The 18,333-nt window shown below is 39.3% G+C and overlaps 1 protein-coding gene across 1 annotated transcript; it reads left to right on the forward strand.

Annotated features, from left to right (window-relative positions):
* Positions 1-373: 373 nt before the first annotated feature.
* LOC136222167 (uncharacterized) lies at positions 374-770 on the forward strand. Its single transcript, XM_066009678.1, has one exon. It carries the CDS (start codon positions 374-376, stop codon positions 713-715), a length of 342 nt encoding a protein of 113 aa, XP_065865750.1. The 3' UTR covers positions 716-770.
* Positions 771-18,333: the final 17,563 nt, after the last annotated feature.

The following is an 18,333-nucleotide window of genomic DNA, read 5'->3' on the forward strand; positions in this document are numbered from 1 at the left end:
TCAGCAAATGAATTTTGATTGCGATTGCGTTTCTGAGTCTTGTTTTGCTTCTTTACCATCTATCTTCTTAATACGGAAATGCGGAAAAAAAATCTCAGGAACTATGCGTTTCTGAGCTCTGATACCATCTTACGAATGTTGAAAACATGAAGAAGATAAAGATGGAAGTGAAAGTTATTATTGAAATCAAGAAGCTGTTTACAGAAAAGAATTACAGAAAAAATGTAGTAATTACAAATGCTAGCAGTTGCTCTTTTTATACAATAGAAATAACAAACTCTAAACAGCAATTGTAACTAATTGTAACAAGTGGATGAGCTGTAATCTTCTGTGACTGATTCACTGAAGTAAAATGAATCTGTTTTCTCAACAGATGTTCTTCTTCTTCGCCGATGGATTAGAGCAGCAAGCCAGTAAGGTCCTAAAATCAGGCGCCGGAAGATGCATAAACTGCGGCTCCATGGCTGATCTAGTTGAATATGATAATGTTCTGAAGATCTTCTTTGTTCCCGTCTGGAAATGGCCTGGTAAAGATCCTGCTATGTACTGTAATAATTGTAAATTCATGTTTCCTAATTTTTTTTCTCTGTCGCCGCCTTCAAAGCCCGATTCAGTGACTTCCTCTGTCGTTTCGGAGAGCTTGCGATGTCGTTTCTGTGATCAGGTTGTGGAGTCTCGGTTCAGATTCTGTCCTTTTTGTGGTTCTTCTCTGTAATTGGGTTCATTATAATTGCTCTTTCTGATGTAATAAAAGTGATTTCTGAATTCCTCTTTTTTTTAATAAGATAATTTAAGAACAAAATTGGTGAATGTGCCAAATGATTTTCTAGAAAAATAATATTCCTTGAAAATGTAGAATTTCCATTGATATAATGTCTACTATGATACAACAGAGATTTAGAGAGAGGAGCTAGAGAGAGGAGTTAGAGAGAGAGAGGGGAGAGAGACTTAGAGAGAGAAGATTTAGAGAGAGAAAGGGAAAGAGAGAGATGGAGAAAAATTGGAGGAAGGAAGAAGACAATGGCATTTTAGTAATTATACAAGGATAAAGGGTATTTTTATAATTTCATAAGGAGTGGGCCCCACTTTTTATAATGGGTAGAATGCAAATAATGATGTGGCACGTTGACTTTGAGTTGACCGGTCACAATTACCGGGTGTACACTTTAGTGAGAGGTCATCTGAAGTTTGTACACTTTAGTGTGCAAAATTAAAGGTTGTACACCAAAGTGTGAAAACAGGTAAAGGTTGTATACCACGTATGTAATTTACCCCAAAATAGCCATATTTTTTGAAATAGTAGTTAACGGTAAAATATCAAAAAGAACCAATTAAGTTAATAAGTAAAGAAAATATTAAGTTAGGAATTCATAATAACTTAATAAACAATTAAGTTAAGAATTAAAGAAAGTATTGGACAGCAAAAGAAAAAGAAAAAAAAACAGGAATTCATAAAAAGAAAATGAATGAGAGAGGGGGAGTTGAGGGTAATAATAAGAATTCAATTTCAGGAGAGATCTTATCTAGGGATTTAGGCTTCAAATCAAATATTTGGGGATTTTACAGATTTACTCGGACAAAATGAATGAGAGAGGGAGAGTTGAGGGTATAATTATAATTTTCCTTTTATTCCTTCTAAAGCAAACGGCGTAGTTCCATGTTAAAAAAAATAAACAATTTTACAATTATACCCTCACATATCATCTTCTTCCTCTCGATGTAGTTTTCAAGTTCCAGCAGCTTTCTTCCTTCTGCAACATTGGGGGCAAAGCTCAAATCTTCAATTTTTTTTACAGGGATATTATTTATTTATAGATCTCAGTGGGGGCAAGTGCCCCCATTGCCCCCACTGTAGATTCGTCCCTGACAAAAATATCCTCATGCATTTAATTAAAGTGTAACTAGAATTGTGTTGTTCAAAATAACAGTAGATGTCGAATTATCAGCAAAAACTAAACTATTAGGACGAACAAATAGAAATAGAAATTCAGGGAGCCAAAGGAAATTTGGCAGTTGGAAAAAAAAAGTGTAATAAATGCAAAAGATGAACCAAATACAAATCTGTTTTGTTACGTTTAACCTCCATCTCACTTGAGGCTTTTCACACTAAGATTAGAATCAATAGGATAGAATAGAAGAAAATACAAATCTTAGGCTCTGTTTGATAACAATAAAAATCACTAAAATTAATAGATTAAGCACTTATTTAGTTTAAGTGTGTTTGATAATGATTTTTTATTAACCACTTAAATTATTCAATTAAGCTACATATCACTTATTTTGTTAAGTCAAAATATTTAACTTAAAATTTTAAGTTAAACATTATCAACTAATATTTTAATATTCAGCACTTATTTTTAATATTTATCAAACACTTATATCATTTAATAATTTCAGCACTTATAATACACTTAAAATTCAGTATGGAACTTAAGCATATTGTTGTGGTGAAAGTGACTTTTGGCATTGTCTATGCTGTTTGATAAAACTGAAAATTAAGTGCTAAAAAAATAAATACTGAATTTTAAATGTTGAATATTATAAGTGCTGAAATTATTAAATAATACAAGTGTTTGATAAATATTAAAAATAAGTGTTGAATATTAAAATATTAGTTGATAATGTTTAATTTAAAATTTTAAGTTAAATATTTTGACTTGTCAAATTAAGTGATATGTAACTTAATTAAATAATTTAAGTGGTTAATAAAAAAACCATTATCAAACACACTTAAACTAAATAAGTGTTTAATCTATTAATTTAAGTGATTTTTGTTGTTAAAAAGACTTTTATTAACTAAAGAGGATCCTACAATGATGAAACCTAAAGCGACAGGGGAAGGGAGATCGTCGTCGTCGGGAAGGGGTGATGCGGGCGGCCAATCGGAGCAGGGTTGGGTGGATCGGTCTGCGGTGAAGGGGCTGGACTCGGATCCAGGGTCGGACGGGCTGGTGGAGGATGGGGAAGGGAGATCGGCGGTTGTGGTTGGGAGATCGGTGGTTTCACCGAGGGACAGGAGAAGGAGTGGCGTTCGCGTGAGGGAGAGATCGAGGGAGCGGGGTTGGCCGGATCGGGAAGGGGTGATGTGTCGGATCTGGCGGGGATCTTGGTAGGCGGTGGGGAGTTAGGGGCGGATCGGGACCGGGGGAGGAAGGCCAGGGCTTCGACGCTCGGGTCAGGGGGAAAAGGCCAGGCGGTTGCTGGGAGTTGGGGTGCACCGGTTTCTGCTGCGGGGGGGGGGGGGCAGGATGGGGGCTCCGATAAGGGGAATAGGGAGATACGGCCTCTTGGCCCTGGGGCGCAGGCCATGCCTGTTTTGCAAGCTACGCAGGCCGCGCAGTTTACGCAGGCGCGCAGACCGTACAGGCCGCGTTTGCTGCGCAGGCCACGCAGGCCGCACAAGCGGCTCAAGAAGCTAGTTTAGCCGGGGGGCTAGCATCAAGTTCGGTTTTAGTTAATGTGGGCAATCCTTGCCAAGGGGAAAGTGAGGTTGGGAGGTTTGTTACGGAAACCGGGGAATACGGTTAATAATTCCGCCGTGGTGAACTGTCTTGGGAAATCATCTTGGAGAGATAAGGTATTAGGGGTGAATGAGGAAGATCCCATGATGGAAGTTGATAGTAGCGAGGATGTCTCTGAGGAGGACTTTTCGGACTCTGATGTTGAGGAGGATGGTGAGCAGGAGGACCCGTTGTGTCCGGTGATCCGTCTTACATCTGAAGACAAACGCATCTTTAGATCAAAATGGAAATTATCCTTAATTGTTACTGTTCTTGGGAAAAGAATAAGCTTTAAATATTTTGCTCAGAGGATCCAAGCTCAATGGGCAAATAAAGGGAAGGTTACCATTACGGACCTGGAGAATGACTATTATGTCATCAAATTTACTAGGGCAGAGGATTTTAACAAAGTTGTCAATGGTGGTCCTTATATCATTTCCAATCATGTGTTGGCGTTGAAACCTTGGGTCCTAAATTTTGACCCTCATGATTGTTTTGTGAACAGGATCCTCACTTGGGTTAGATTCCCAGGTCTTCCCATTGAATACTATAATGAAAAATTCCTTAATAAAATTGGTGGCCTGGTTGGGAAAGTCCACCATGTTGATAAAACTACCGTTGGGGTAGAGAGGGGCAAGTTTGCTAGGGTATGTATAGACATTGATCTTGCTAAGCCTCTTCTGTCCAAATTCAGTGTTAAATATAAAATTATTCATATTGAATATGAAGGGATTCACAATATTTGCTTTGAATGTGGCATGTTTGGTCATACTTTTGAGGGTTGTCCAAAGAGGAGGAAGGAAGGGGAAGAGGTGGTGGTGCCTATCATAGATAGAGCTGAGGTAAGTCAAAGTGAAGGGAAGAATTTTGGCCCTTGGATGCTGGCCAAAAGGTCAGTCAGACGGAGGCCACATGTTGTTGCTACCCGGAACCAACATACAGATATCAGTAAGGAGTTGCACTCTCTGCAGATTAATCCTGAGATGAAGGTCAGGCCCCCTGATATCAAGACTGGTGCTGAGGGTGCTTCAACATCCGGGTCAGGATCGAGATTTGGTGTCCTGTCTCTTGATGTTGGTCAGGATCCAGCCTTATCTAATGAGCATATGGAGTTAAGCATGCCAGGCCTGGAATTGGCCGAGCCTGCTTCCATCCTAGGTGACTCTATTAACCCTCTTTTCGATTCTAAAGTTGTTGCCAAGGAGAATTCCCAGGTCATTGGCCCAACAAGTAGAATGATGACCAAAGGGAATGAAGCTCAGGGGGGATCCCTGGATCTGGCAACCCGAAGGATGAAGGAGACAAATGAGGTTAGTATTCCTATTCTTAGTGGTGATCCTGGGATTGGGAAATCAATGGGGATTTTTAAACCTAGCTTGAAAAAGCCAAAGGGTAAACAAAAAAGCATCCAAAATTCTTTGGCTCTATCAGAGAAGAGGGGACCTGTGGGTACCTCGGTGAGGCTCTCAGGAGCCCCTAGTAAATACCTGGCTTAGGTAGGTTGGTGCGGTTAGTTTTCCTCCTTTCGATGGACTTGTTGTGTTGGAATGTTAGGGGTGCGGCTAGCAAAGCTACCCGTGTCCATATTAATGATCTTATTAAACAGTTTAACCCTTCGTGTTTTGCTTTATTGGAAACTAAGATTAGTGGAGAGAATGCAGATGAGGTGGTTAAAAAGTTTAAGAATTGGAGGTGTGTTAGATCGGAGGCAACTGGCCGGGCTGGTGGGATTTGGCTTTTCTGGAGGCCAGATCGGATTCATTTTGATATTATTAGTATCGATAAGCAATTCATTCACTGTCAAGTGAGAATTTCCGGTAATACTCCCTTCTTGACTACGATTGTGTATGCTGACCCTATCTTAGCCAATCATAAACGGCTTTGGGAGGTTCTCTTTTCTATGAGTGTCAGCATCTCTGAACCCTGGTTTATTGCGGGTGACTTTAATGATATCGCCTTTATGAGTGACCAGAGAGGGGGTTCCAATCATTATGTTAATCGCTGCCTTCACCACAAGAATAATATGGATTTATGTGGGCTTTCCGATCTGGGGGCTGTTGGTCCCTTATAACGTTACAAGTATAGTTCCAAGGGGGGGTTAGGAACTATTTAAAAAATTTTAAGCTAGGGCAGACTTCTTTTTCGTGAGAAAAAGGTTTGGACAGTGACGCTGAGTGAATAGAAAGATACTGGCTTAGTCAACTAGTGACTAGGTCAGTTTCTTTACTTGAGTCAGGAGATAGCACTTAGAGTCTATTCCTGAGCTCAGATATTCAATGCGCACAACTCAGCTTGACCTCTTTACTTGGTCAGTTTTTGTTTAAGCAAGCAATAAATATATAAAGGAGTTAAAGGTTAGAAATATGTTACTCAGCAGATTTATCCAGGTTCGGCCTCCAAGCCTACGTCCTGTCCCCGGAACACGTTCCGAGATTTCGAATTCTCTACTGAGCTCTTTAACGGTAGAGCATCAAACCTTTTACAATCTTAGCAACTGAGTATAACAAGAGTACCTTCCTCTATACCTCTACTCAATCCTAATCTCTCGCTGAGTACTATAACCGAGTACTCAGCCTCTCCTTTCTAATCTCTAGAAATGATAAGTGTTTGTCCTAAACAATGATTGCTAAGACACCTTAGATGATTGAATAATCACTCTAGACTTTTACACAAAAGATATGAAATTTAGTGTAAGATTGCTTTGCTTTTTGCTTGCAGAACTTTGTGTAGAAATTTGGTCAGCGTAATGGCTTGATCAAGTTCTGTGTTGAATGAAGAAACTGATGGCACTATTTATAGAGACGTCTGAGGCATCGGTCATTTCGAATTTCGAAATAACCGTTGGAGGGAAACGGCTTCCTATCGTTGTCATCCTGACTTGCTCAGAACTCTCGGCCAATCAGATTTGAGTATCTTCTATCTTCGGTCAGCTTTTGGTCAGCTTGGCAGAATGTCTCTCCATTTATGGTAATGTCAACTAGACAGCATACTGTGTCTTCTGAACTTTACCCAAAGTGGAAATACTTTGTCTGGAAGTTGTTCTTAGCCAGCTGCTGTCTTGTACTGTTTGTCGAATCAACTCAACAGCTTCGTCCCGAAGTTGTTCCACGAAGGTCTTCTAGATCCTTCTTCCGCTGAGCTGCGTTTTGTACATAACGACAGCGTTTTGACATACGCGGGCCGAGTTGTCTTAAACTGTTTGACTTGGGCTTTGACTTCCGTATTGGGCTTGGGCCTTTTAATCTTGTGTCTTATAAACAATTTAACTCAACATTGAACAAACACATTAGTAGAATAAATCAAAGCATTTAAACTTAGTGTGTTTAGAATATGTTTTTAATTATACTTAAACAATTTTGTCAAATCAAAATTATGTGGAAAGGTGTTTCAATAAACTCCCCCATTTTGATGTTGGCAAAACTATTCAGCGAAGAACTCAGTATTGAGCTCCCCCATAATAGTTGACCTAATATATCTTAGCAAACTCCCCCGTAAGGGTTGAGCTACTGACTTAGTTTTACTTTAAACATTTGAAGGTTTAATCGAGTAAGTCTAAGGTTAGTTTTCAGATATAGGTCAGCTCATGGAACATATTCTATTTTACTCAGTGTTTAAGCGGAAGTTATAGCATTCAGAGGGCGCTGAGTAATTTGTTGTTCAATGAGTTTTATAAGACAATGTTATATAAACATACAAGTCAATGTCAAACATGTTATCAGCATTGGGTACAATCAGCAAGTTTTATAAGCATTAAACATGGTTGAGTTTGGTACACTTTCAATTTTTATTTATCTTGGCTACCATCCATTTCATATTTCTATATTTCGTACAATTTTGCTTTATTTCGTATAATTTTTCGTATTTTATCAATTTTTGCACCAATGAGGACATGGTCCAATTTAAGTATGGGAGGAGATATTGCATATATCATTTTACTGTTAGTACGAATAAATGCAAAAAGAACAATATTTATAAATGCAACACTTGTTTTATGCAAATGCAACATATATTGCAACACAATTTATTAAACATTATTTTTCATAACGTTACATTTTTATATGTTTAAACTATATTTAACATATGATTATTTTTTTAGGTTATCATTATCGGTAGAAATAATATTTCTATACGGGTAATATTTTCAAATTTTTCACAAATCTCCGATACGATTTTAAGTAAAATTGTCTCGAGTGAATGTATTTAGTTAAATAAAAAATTCTTTATTCAATCTCTGTTTTATATCATGAAATCATGATACAATAAATCTTATTTTAAATTTTCAATTAGGTTTATAGGCATTAAATTGAAATAACAATTTTAGCTCGGTTTGATTTCGTCTTACATTAACACCAATTGAAGTTTTTAAGGAAACTTTAGCCATAATACATGTTGAATTTTAAGTCAATAGAGGATGAATGTGCTATCTTTCTTTTTCCCAATTTACAATTATATTTCATATTAATTAATCAATTAGTTGAATTCTTAACTTTTGGCCACGATTGAGACCAACCTGATCACAATCGAGGTATGAAAGGGAAGAATAATTAAGTACCGTTTACTTTTGGCCACGGTTGCGACCACCCTTATCACAATCGAGGTATGGAAGGAACGTTTAAAAAAAATAAGCGTGTATAAGTTTAAAGTAACGATTGCGTCCACCCATGGCATGGTCGGTACCTCTTAAGCAAACACAAAGTAATAAAATACGTATAAAGTTACGATCAAAGCCACCCTTATCTCGGGCGTAACTAAGCAATAATTATCCTAAGTACTTATTTAAATAAATAATATTTCTCATATATTATTTTAGGTTTGGGAAAGGAAATTTTGTGCTTTGAAATGCCTTGAGACGAAAGACTCAATAACATGAGTGCTTATATCGTCCCGAATGCTTCAATTCAAAATTGGAAATACAAGACAAATGATATATCGTATATTATACTCAGTTAGTTTAATGTTTTGCGTATAAATTTGCCATGCGAAGTTAGTTTTTTCGGCTTAACTAATTTAAAAAGGAATACAAAGATATATGTTTTATTTTCATAAAGAGATTAGTTTAAGAATAAATTCAGTGAAATTTTGCTCGGGACTAGCAAAAGATTAAGTGTGGAGATTTGTTAAGCCCAAAATATACCTAAAATATTATCAATAATTACATCAATATTGCTACGAATTTATGCTATTTATAACTGTTTGGAAAGCTTTTACTCTCGAATATGTTTCTTTCTTGTAAGGTACGTAAATATTTGGTAAAATCCAAATAGGAACGAAAATAGCTCAAAAATAGAAGAAAAACCTTACAAAAGGAGTCAAAAACAACAAAGATCAATTACACCAAAACGAGGACAAAGACGAAGTCAGAAACAGAGAAAAATGCAAATTCTCAACAGAGAATCCAAAATTCTCGGTAGAGAATTTGGGGCCGCGACAGGGAATCTCAAATTCTCGGTCGCGACACGCCCTTTCGTCCGAAGGCTGAAAAATCACTTCCTCATTCTCGGCAGAGAATTTCCATTCTCGGTAAGAGCAGAAATTCTGCCAAGTACAATGAACACATGTTAAAATCCAAGAAACGCGTTCGTTCGGGTGGATAAAGACGTCCTTTCACAACGGACACGACTCTCCACAACGGATACGTCTCTTCACAACGGACACGACACTTCAATCAAGACTCTTCAACATCTATAAATAAAGAGTTGATGGAGAGTTGAAGATATAATGTTATATGTGTAGAAGAAAGAGATTAGTGTAGAATTTATGCAGAAATTCCGAATCAAGTGATTCAGAAGTTAGATTTCGATTCTATAAAAAAGCAATATGATGTACACACATTGTTTACAAAATAATAACAAATTCAGTAGCGTTTAGACATTGTTCCAGCTTAGTTTACATTTTGGTAGTGGACCGACCCAGTCTCTATTACGAAGATTCAGCGAGAAGATTGAGTAGAGGATTCGCCCCTGAGCCTGACAAACTCTAACGAAACCCAAGGAAATGATTGACAACCCGTTCACTTGCACACCGTCGAAGAATTCAATGCTCCATGTTCTCTGTAAACTTGTATCAATTTATATTTCATCTAAAAAAGTCCGTTCTATTCGATAGATTTTTATGCAGCACTTATGGTAACCAATCCACTAAATTGACTGCTGGTGTTTTCATTAAAACGTATTTAATCCAAAATCTTTACAAGGAAACTTTGTTGAACACTTAGGCAAATTATTATCTCGAAAGAGTTTTAATTTGATTAAGGGCAATTTATCCCGAAAGAGTTTTGTCGCGTTCAAAGCCAATTAATTAGAGGTTCCGTCATTTATTTCATCTTTATAATTCGTACAAAGTTTAAAGTTGTTTTCTTTGCTTAATGCAAACAAATATACTTGTTTACTTTTCTAAAGTACTAAAACGTTCCTGTTTTGCAAATTCATTTTTAATCAGATACTTTCTAACATCTTCACATTCTAATCTAATTCTTATTCTAGCAATTTCAAAATCAAAACCGATTAAAACGATTTTCCCATATTATAAACCTAAAAGTAAATTTAACCGATTATAAATAAGTTTTGTTAAAAAACGTTCCCTGTGGGATCGATATCTTTTATTACTACAAGCGTATACCGTGCACTTGCGGAAATCGCCCAACAGCTTTATACTTATCAAACTTTCTGTAAGGCTTCTTAGAATATTTGTCATTCTTTCTGAACAGCCTTTTCATCTTCCTTGTGAACATAGCCATCTCCTCATCATCTGTTGAGCTCCCATCAGTGGAGTCAGCTTTCATGACAAGAGATTTCTGCTTCTTGTCTTCAGACTTTTCCTTCACCTCGAAGTTTTTCATTGATATCTCATGGGTCAGCAACGAGCCGATGAGTTCGTCATATTTGTAGGTGGTTAAGTCCTGAGCTTCCTCAACAGCGGTCTTCTTTGCTTGCCAGTCTTTAGGAAGACTCCTGAGTATCTTTTTGACTTGTTCTTCCTCAGTGAAGATCTTCCCAAGTCTCTTGAGCTCATTGATGATGTTGGTAAACCTTGCATTCATGTCAGATATACCCTCATCATTGTTCATTTTGAACAGCTCGTACAGTCTCATCTGCTGGTTCACCTTGGACTCCTTTACTTTATTGGTTCCTTCGTAAGTGACCACCAGCTTCTTCCAGATCTCTTGCGCCGACTCATAACCTGAGATTTTATTATATTCTGCAGCATCGAGTGCACAGTGAAGCATATTTATAGCCGAAGCATGATTTTTTAGCTTCTTGAGATCATCCTATGTCCATTTGGCCTCAGCTTTAATAACTGTTTGGCCAGCCACAACTTCGACAGGTACAAATGGACCTTGGACTATGGATAGCCAGGCACTCATATTTGTAGCCTGAATGAAATTTTTCATCCTATTCTTCCAGAAGGTGTAGTTAGACCCGAAGAATAAGGGAGGCCGAGTAATGGACAGCCCCTCAGGTAAGATCTGAGTTGTTTGGTTTCCTGGGAGAAACCGAGTGCTGTTTTCGCCCATAGTGGGGATCAGCTCAAGGTGGTTAAACCTTTTACAGTGAGCTTTTAAGCTCTGATACCACTTGTTGGTCCCTTATAACGTTACAAGTATAGTTCCAAGGGGGGGTTAGGAACTATTTAAAAAATTTTAAGCTAGGGCAGACTTCTTTTTCGTGAGAAAAAGGTTTGGATAGCGGCGCTGAGTGAATAGCAAGATACTGGCTTAGTCAACTAGTGACTAGGTCAGTTTCTTTACTTGAGTCAGGAGATAGCACTTAGAGTCTATTCCTGAGCTCAGATATTCAATGCGCACAAGTCAGCTTGACCTCTTTACTTGGTCAGTTTTTGTTTAAGCAAGAAATAAATATATAAAGGAGTTAAAGGTTAGAAATATGTTACTCAACAGATTTATCCAGGTTCGGCCTCCAAGCCTACGTCCTGTCCCCAAAACACGTTCCGAGATTTCGAATTCTCTACTGAGCTCTTTAACGGTAGAGCATCAAACCTTTTACAATCTTAGCAACTGAGTATAACAAGAGTACCTTCCTCTATACCTCTACTCAATCCTAATCTCTCGCTGAGTACTATAACCGAGTACTCAGCCTCTCCTTTTTAATCTCTAGAAATAATAAGTGTTTGTCCTAAACAATGATTGCTAAGACACCTTAGATGATTGAATAATCACTCTAGACTTTTACACAAAAGATATGAAATTTAGTGTAAGATTGCTTTGCTTTTTGCTTGCAGAACTTTGCGTAGAAATTTGGTCAGCGTAATGGCTTGATCAAGTTCTGTGTTGAATGAAGCAACTGATGGCACTATTTATAGAGACGTCTGAGGCATCGGTCATTTCGAATTTCGAAATAACCGTTGGAGGGAAACGACTTCCTATCGTTGTCATCCTGACTTGCTCAGAACTCTCGGCCAATCAGATTTGAGTATCTTCTGTCTTCGGTCAGCTTTTGGTCAGCTTGGCAGAATGTCTCTCCATTTATGGTAATGTCAACTAGACAGCATACTGTGTCTTCTGAACTTTACCCAAAGTGGAAATACTTTGTCTAGAAGTTGTTCTTAGCCAGCTGCTGTCTTGTACTGTTTGTCGAATCAACTCAGCAGCTTCGTCCCGAAGTTGTTCCACGAAGGTCTTCTAGATCCTTCTTCCAGTGAGCTGCGTTTTGTACATAACGACAGCGTTTTGACATACGCGGGCCGAGTTGCCTTAAACTGTTTGACTTGGGCTTTGACTTCCGTATTGGGCTTGGGCCTTTTAATCTTGTGTCTTATAAACAATTTAACTCAACATTGAACAAACACATTAGTAGAATAAATCAAAGCATTTAAACTTAGTGTGTTTAGAATATGTTTTTAATTATACTTAAACAATTTTGTCAAATCAAAATTATGTGGAAAGGTGTTTCAATAAACTCCCCCATTTTGATGTTGGCAAAACTATTCAGCGAAGAACTCAGTATTGAGCTCCCCCATAATAGTTGACCTAATATATCTTAGCAAACTCCCCCGTAAGGGTTGAGCTACTGACTTAGTTTTACTTTAAACATTTGAAGGTTTAATCGAGTAAGTCTAAGGTTAGTTTTCAGATATAGGTCAGCTCATGGAACATATTCTATTTTACTCAGTGTTTAAGCGGAAGTTATAGCATTCAGAGGGCGCTGAGTAATTTGTTGTTCAATGAGTTTTATAAGACAATGTTATATAAACATACAAGTCAATGTCAAACATGTTATCAGCATTGGGTACAATCAGCAAGTTTTATAAGCATTAAACATGGTTGATGTAATTGAAGATACATAATGATTTAATACTCAGCATCATAGATAATAACTCATAACTCAATTTTTGGATAAACAGATGCAGGTATTGATATTACTAGAAGTAGTCAGTGTTTACAGCAAAAGAAAGAAAAACATAACACATAGAGACTACAAACATAGCATAACTGAGCTAGCCTAATTTCTATTTCTTTCTCTTTTGTTTGGACTGACTATGCTCATGCTGTGTTCTAGCTTGTTCTTTCTCCCCCGTTTTGTCAGCATCGGGAGGAGGAATCCTAAAGGCGTCGGTTAAGACGGCTCTGGTCAGTTCTGTAGACAGCTCCTTAAGTCTATCGGTGCTTTCATTGACACCATAAAAAATAGCAACTCCATTATCTGAGACCTCGGAAGGTATATTAAGTTCAGCAGCGCTGATCATGCTTACGATGAAAGCTTGAGATTTTCCTACCCAGGTAAGTGCATCGGTCAGACCAGCAAAGACTTGATGAAAAGTCTTCAGTAAGGATGTGTCGTAGTATTGACGCTGAATATTTGTGTGACGTATGTGGTTGAAGGTTTGTCTGGTGATAGACAACATTTCATTTTGCTTCATAGTGTCAGTATCCATCTCTTGCTTGTTCAAGTTCAGCAATCAAACGGCCTCACCAATTTGCTCCACTGAGCACTGAGAATAGGAGACCATTTGCTCGTTGGTTTTAATTTTCTCAGTGTGAAGCTGAGCAAAAAGCATTTTGACTTCATCAGAAGTTGCATAGCGCGTGTTCGCAGCTGACAAAGTCTGAACTTGTTCTTGAAGAGAGTTGAGATATTGAACTATTGTCAGCTGGATCTCAGCCAGCTTTACGATGGAATCCTGCTTAGCTTGCTGTGCTTGAAAGGTAACGATGACACTCAGCAGGTCCTTGAATCCCTTAACTTCGTTGAGAAGCTGAGTTACATGGGAGAGCTGAGTTGTCTCAGCAGTAGAAGACCCAGCAGCAGGTAGAGTGGTTTGATGAAGGTCTTTGATCAGTGTTTGCACCGAGTCGATGATTATTTTCCAGACTCGGTAGCATGCAAGTAGCTAAGAGGGTCTTCATTAACTTGCCTTGTTGCCTCAGTATGACCGGTTGGAAGAGGAGTCAAAGGAATAACGTGGTCAGTGACTGGAAGTGTGTTTCCAATCTGCACTTGAGGTTCTGGTAGAGTTGATTGATCGGCAGATGTGTTGATTGGAGAAGAGGTAATTCTAATGCTGTCTGTGCTGACTGGGACAGGAATGTTTTGAGTCAGCACAATGCTTGGATTGACAGCATTTACAGGAATTGACTCAACTTGACTTGTTGAGTTGGCGGAAGCATTCGAGTCGACGTGTTCCTTTGGTGAAGAAGCAGAGGCTTGCTTTTCGAGGGAAGCCGATGGAGTAGAAGTTGGTTGTTTTCTGAAAAATTTCAGCTTGAGTGCAGAAGGATCCTTGGTCGGCTTCTGAATAACAAAGTCTGGGACAGTTGGTGGTTGAACCGGAAGGTCAATGACTATCTTCTGACTTGCCTTAACTAATCTTCTTCTGCGAGGAGGAGTGTCAGCTTGTATAGATTCTCCTGAGTGAGAGGGAGAAGTTTCCTCTTGATCAGCATTAAGCTGGTCAGCTTGTTCTTGTCCTTGATCAACATTGTGTTGGTCAGGTTCTTGTTCATCTCCAGCAGCCAACCCAGTATTGGTTGGCTCAGCATCAACCTCACTAGCTGTTTCCTCAGTGTCCTCAGCGTCATCCTAACCGCTTGCTTCGTCTTGTTCTTTATCTTCTTCACTATCGCCATCTAACTCTTCCTCAACTTGTGCAATGAACTGATCGTCCAGATGCACATCATCTTCTTGATGCTCGGCTACAGTTCCTAGACACTGTGTGTAGTGAGAATCACCAGGAACAACGACGTCAGTAGGAATAGCATCAATAGGAGTCAGTGTAGAAGACTTGTGCTTCTTTTGAGGTTGCTTATCATCATTTGTTCTTTCCTCAGTTTCAGGCTCTTCTTACCTGCTCCTTTTCTCAGTTGACTTAGGTCTCTCCTGACCTGGTTCAGCAGCTGACTTAGGCTTCTTTGCTTGAGGCTCAGCCTTCTTTGAAGGAGTCCCAACAGCTTTCCTCTTGCGGGCAGCTGGAGCCTTTGTCCTTTTGCTTTGCTTTGGAACTGTTTCCTCAGCTTGTTGTTCAGCAGCAACTTTTCCTTTCTTTAGTGGCTGATTGAACTTCAAAGCCCTCAGCGAAGCTGCGGTTATCTCAGATCCTCTAGCCTTAGTTTCCTAAGATAGATCAATTTGATGATCTAAGAGGATTCTGGTGATGAGTGATCCCAGCCTGAGAGTTCCAGTGCTCCTTATGAACCCAGCAATCAAGAATACTGGCGTATTGATCGGCTTGTACGTCGGCATATGCCATATGAAGCATTGCTCAAAATTCGTTGCTGAGGTGGTGCAGTTGATCTTGGGGTAAATGAAGTAGGTCAGCAGATAGTGAGCCATCTTTTGGTGCTGACCCATTGAGGTCTTTGAGACTTCTCCAGAGTGGCCAGGGGGCTTACAGAAGGTGGTATCGTACCCAGTACCGTCATGATCTCCAGATCGCCTCAGTTTTGTTCCCTCATTCTTTAACTTCAGCAAGTTAGCGAGGTAAGTAGGGTTGATGAAAATGGTCTTTTCCTTTACAACAGTTACCAGATAGTCCTGGTTATCATCAGCAACTCGGAGATTATTGTAGAACTCCCTTACTAGGTCAAGATAGGTGTGATCCCTAATGGAGAACAGCTCTGTCCAGCCATTCTTCGATATCCATTCGCAGAAGGGTTGCTCGGATGTCACGAAGGCCTCAGAAACCCATCGTGAAAAGTCTAGTTTCCATTCACTAATGTCTTCAAATACCTTGGTATAGGTTCTGGCCTTGGTCGGCTTACCCTTAGTTGAGGTAGCTTGGCCAGCTTTGCCTTTGCTCGGCGTAGTGACCTTGGTGGTTTCAGGCACAGTAGTTTGCCTGGAGGGTTCATCGGAGCTGGTCTTAGGGTGACCGGCACCGGAGATGTTGACGGAAACTCTAGTCATTATTTCAGAAAAGGATTGGGAAGCTTTGAGAGTCTTAGAGAGAGAGAATGCTTTGCCAAGAATTCAGCAAGAGTAAAGAAAATAAAAATGGGGATTTACCCATTATTTATAGCGGTGAAGAGTGGATCTTATCGAATCCATGTGTCAGTTTTGCCTTGGGATTGTCAACCGATAAAGATCCTGGCTTTTATGACACATTCGGCGTATACGTCATCCTAGGTGGCTATTCGCGTGCTTTTGCATTTAATGCAATGGATCTATCACTCAGAGTTTAGAATACTAAGCGTTTTATATTCTGAGTGGTCAGTAGGATGATTTCTCAGTTTGAGATTACTACTCGGTGTGCATATTTACTCAGTATTGATATGTATTTTGCGTTAAGTACTCAGCATAACAATCACTCAGCATGCATTTGCATAAATCATTCAGCATAGTAATTCACTCAGCATAAATTTACATTTTAGAATAGGAATTTACTGAAGAGGATTAAACATACCAATGGCTTCTCTCAGTATGCTGAACTGTTCACGAGCCAGTGGCTTTGTGAAGATATCCGCAAGCTGCTCATCCGTTGGGACGTAGGTCAGCTTTATCTCACCTTTGAGTACATGGTCTCTAATGAAGTGATGCCTTATGCTGACATGCTTCATTTTGCTGTGTTGAATTGGGTTCTTCGATAGATCAATTGCACTTTTGTTGTCGCATTTGACCTCAATTGTCTTTGTTTGAACACCATAGTCTTCAAGTTGTTGCTTAATCCATAAGACTTGAGCAACACAGTGACCAATAGCAATGTACTCAGCTTCAGTGGTAGACAAGGCTACTGACGCCTGCTTCTTACTGAACCAGGATACAAGACAACTTCCTAAGAAATGACATCCTCCAGAGGTGCTTTTCCGTTCTAGCTTGTCTCGACCATAGTCAGCGTCAGTGTATCCAACGAGTGTAAAGCCATGAGTGTTGGGATACCATAAACCTGCGTTCACTGAGCTTTGCAAATATCTAAGGATTCTTTTTACAGCTATGTAATGAGATTCCTTAGGGTTAGATTGATATCTAGCACAGTAGCATACTGAGAACTGAATGTCCGGTCTACTTGCTGTTAAGTAAAGTAGAGAGCCTATCATACCTCGATACAATTTGATGTCTACCGACTTACCATTCTCGTCAGCGCAGAGGACAGTGTCAGTGCCCATAGGAGTGGATATTGGCTTGCAATTTTCAAGATCATATTTCTTCAATATCTCCTTGGCATATTTAGCTTGACTGATGAAGATGCCATTCTTTCCTTGTTTGATTTGAAGTCCAAGGAAGAAGTTGAGTTCTCCCATCATCGACATTTCAAACTCAGTCTGCATTTGCTTGCTAAATTCCTTGCACATTGACTCATTAGTAGCACCGAAAATAATATCATCAATATATATTTGAGCCAGCAGGGTATCTTTACCCTTTCTCTTAATGAATAAGGTTGTATCAGCTTTGCCCCTGACATAGTTTCTAGTCAGCAAGAAACTGGTCAGCCTCTCATACCAAGCACATGGTGCTTGCTTGAGGCCGTACAGAGCCTTTTTTAGTTTATAAACGTGGTTTGGGAATTTAGGATCCTCAAACCCTGGAGGTTGATTAACATAAACTTCCTCGTTTATAACTCCATTAAGGAATGCACTCTTAACATCCATTTGAAATAGTTTAAAGTTCATGTAAGATGCATATGCACATAAAATCCTAATAGCTTCTAGCCTTGCCACTGGGGCAAATGTCTCACCATAGTCAATACCTTCTTACTGACTGTAGCCCTGAGCTACAAGCCTTGCTTTGTTCCTGACTACGTTTCCTTGCTCATCCAGTTTGTTGCGGAAGACCCATCTTGTTCCAATGGTCTTCTGACTCCTTAGATGTGGCACTAGCTCCCATACATCGTTTCTTCTGAATTGGTCAAGTTCCTCTTGCATTGCGCTCATCCAGAATTCATCTTCCTCAGCATCAGCGAAGTTCTTCGGTTCCTGAACTGAGACGAAGGCTACATTGCTGAGGTACCTCCTGAGTTGGTTTCTTGTCATCAGGGTATTCTCAGCGGCATCAAGGATTGCACTCTCTGAGTGCCCTCTTGGAATCCTTATCTCTTTGGGTAGATTGATGTCTTGTGTTGTCTGTGTTTCAACAATCTCTGCAGGTGAAGACTGGTCAGTGAAAACAATATTTGGTTCACTTTTACCTTTGGTCAGCCCTTGAGGGAATGACTCAGCGACTGTATCTTGATCAGCAGGTGCTGAGTGTGGATCATCCTCGGTCAGCGGCAGATATCTTCCTGCAGGGTTGGTTTCGTCGAACTCAACATGTACTGACTCTTCTAAAACTTGAGTTCGTTTATTGAAAACTCTGTATGCTTTGCTGTTTGTTGAGTAGCCTAAAAAGATAGCTTCATCAGCTTTTGAGTCAAATTTAGCTAGGCTATCTTTAGTGTTTAAAATAAA

This window comes from Euphorbia lathyris, chromosome 3 (genome assembly GCF_963576675.1).
Source record: "Euphorbia lathyris chromosome 3, ddEupLath1.1, whole genome shotgun sequence".
NCBI classification, from domain to species: domain Eukaryota; kingdom Viridiplantae; phylum Streptophyta; class Magnoliopsida; order Malpighiales; family Euphorbiaceae; genus Euphorbia; species Euphorbia lathyris.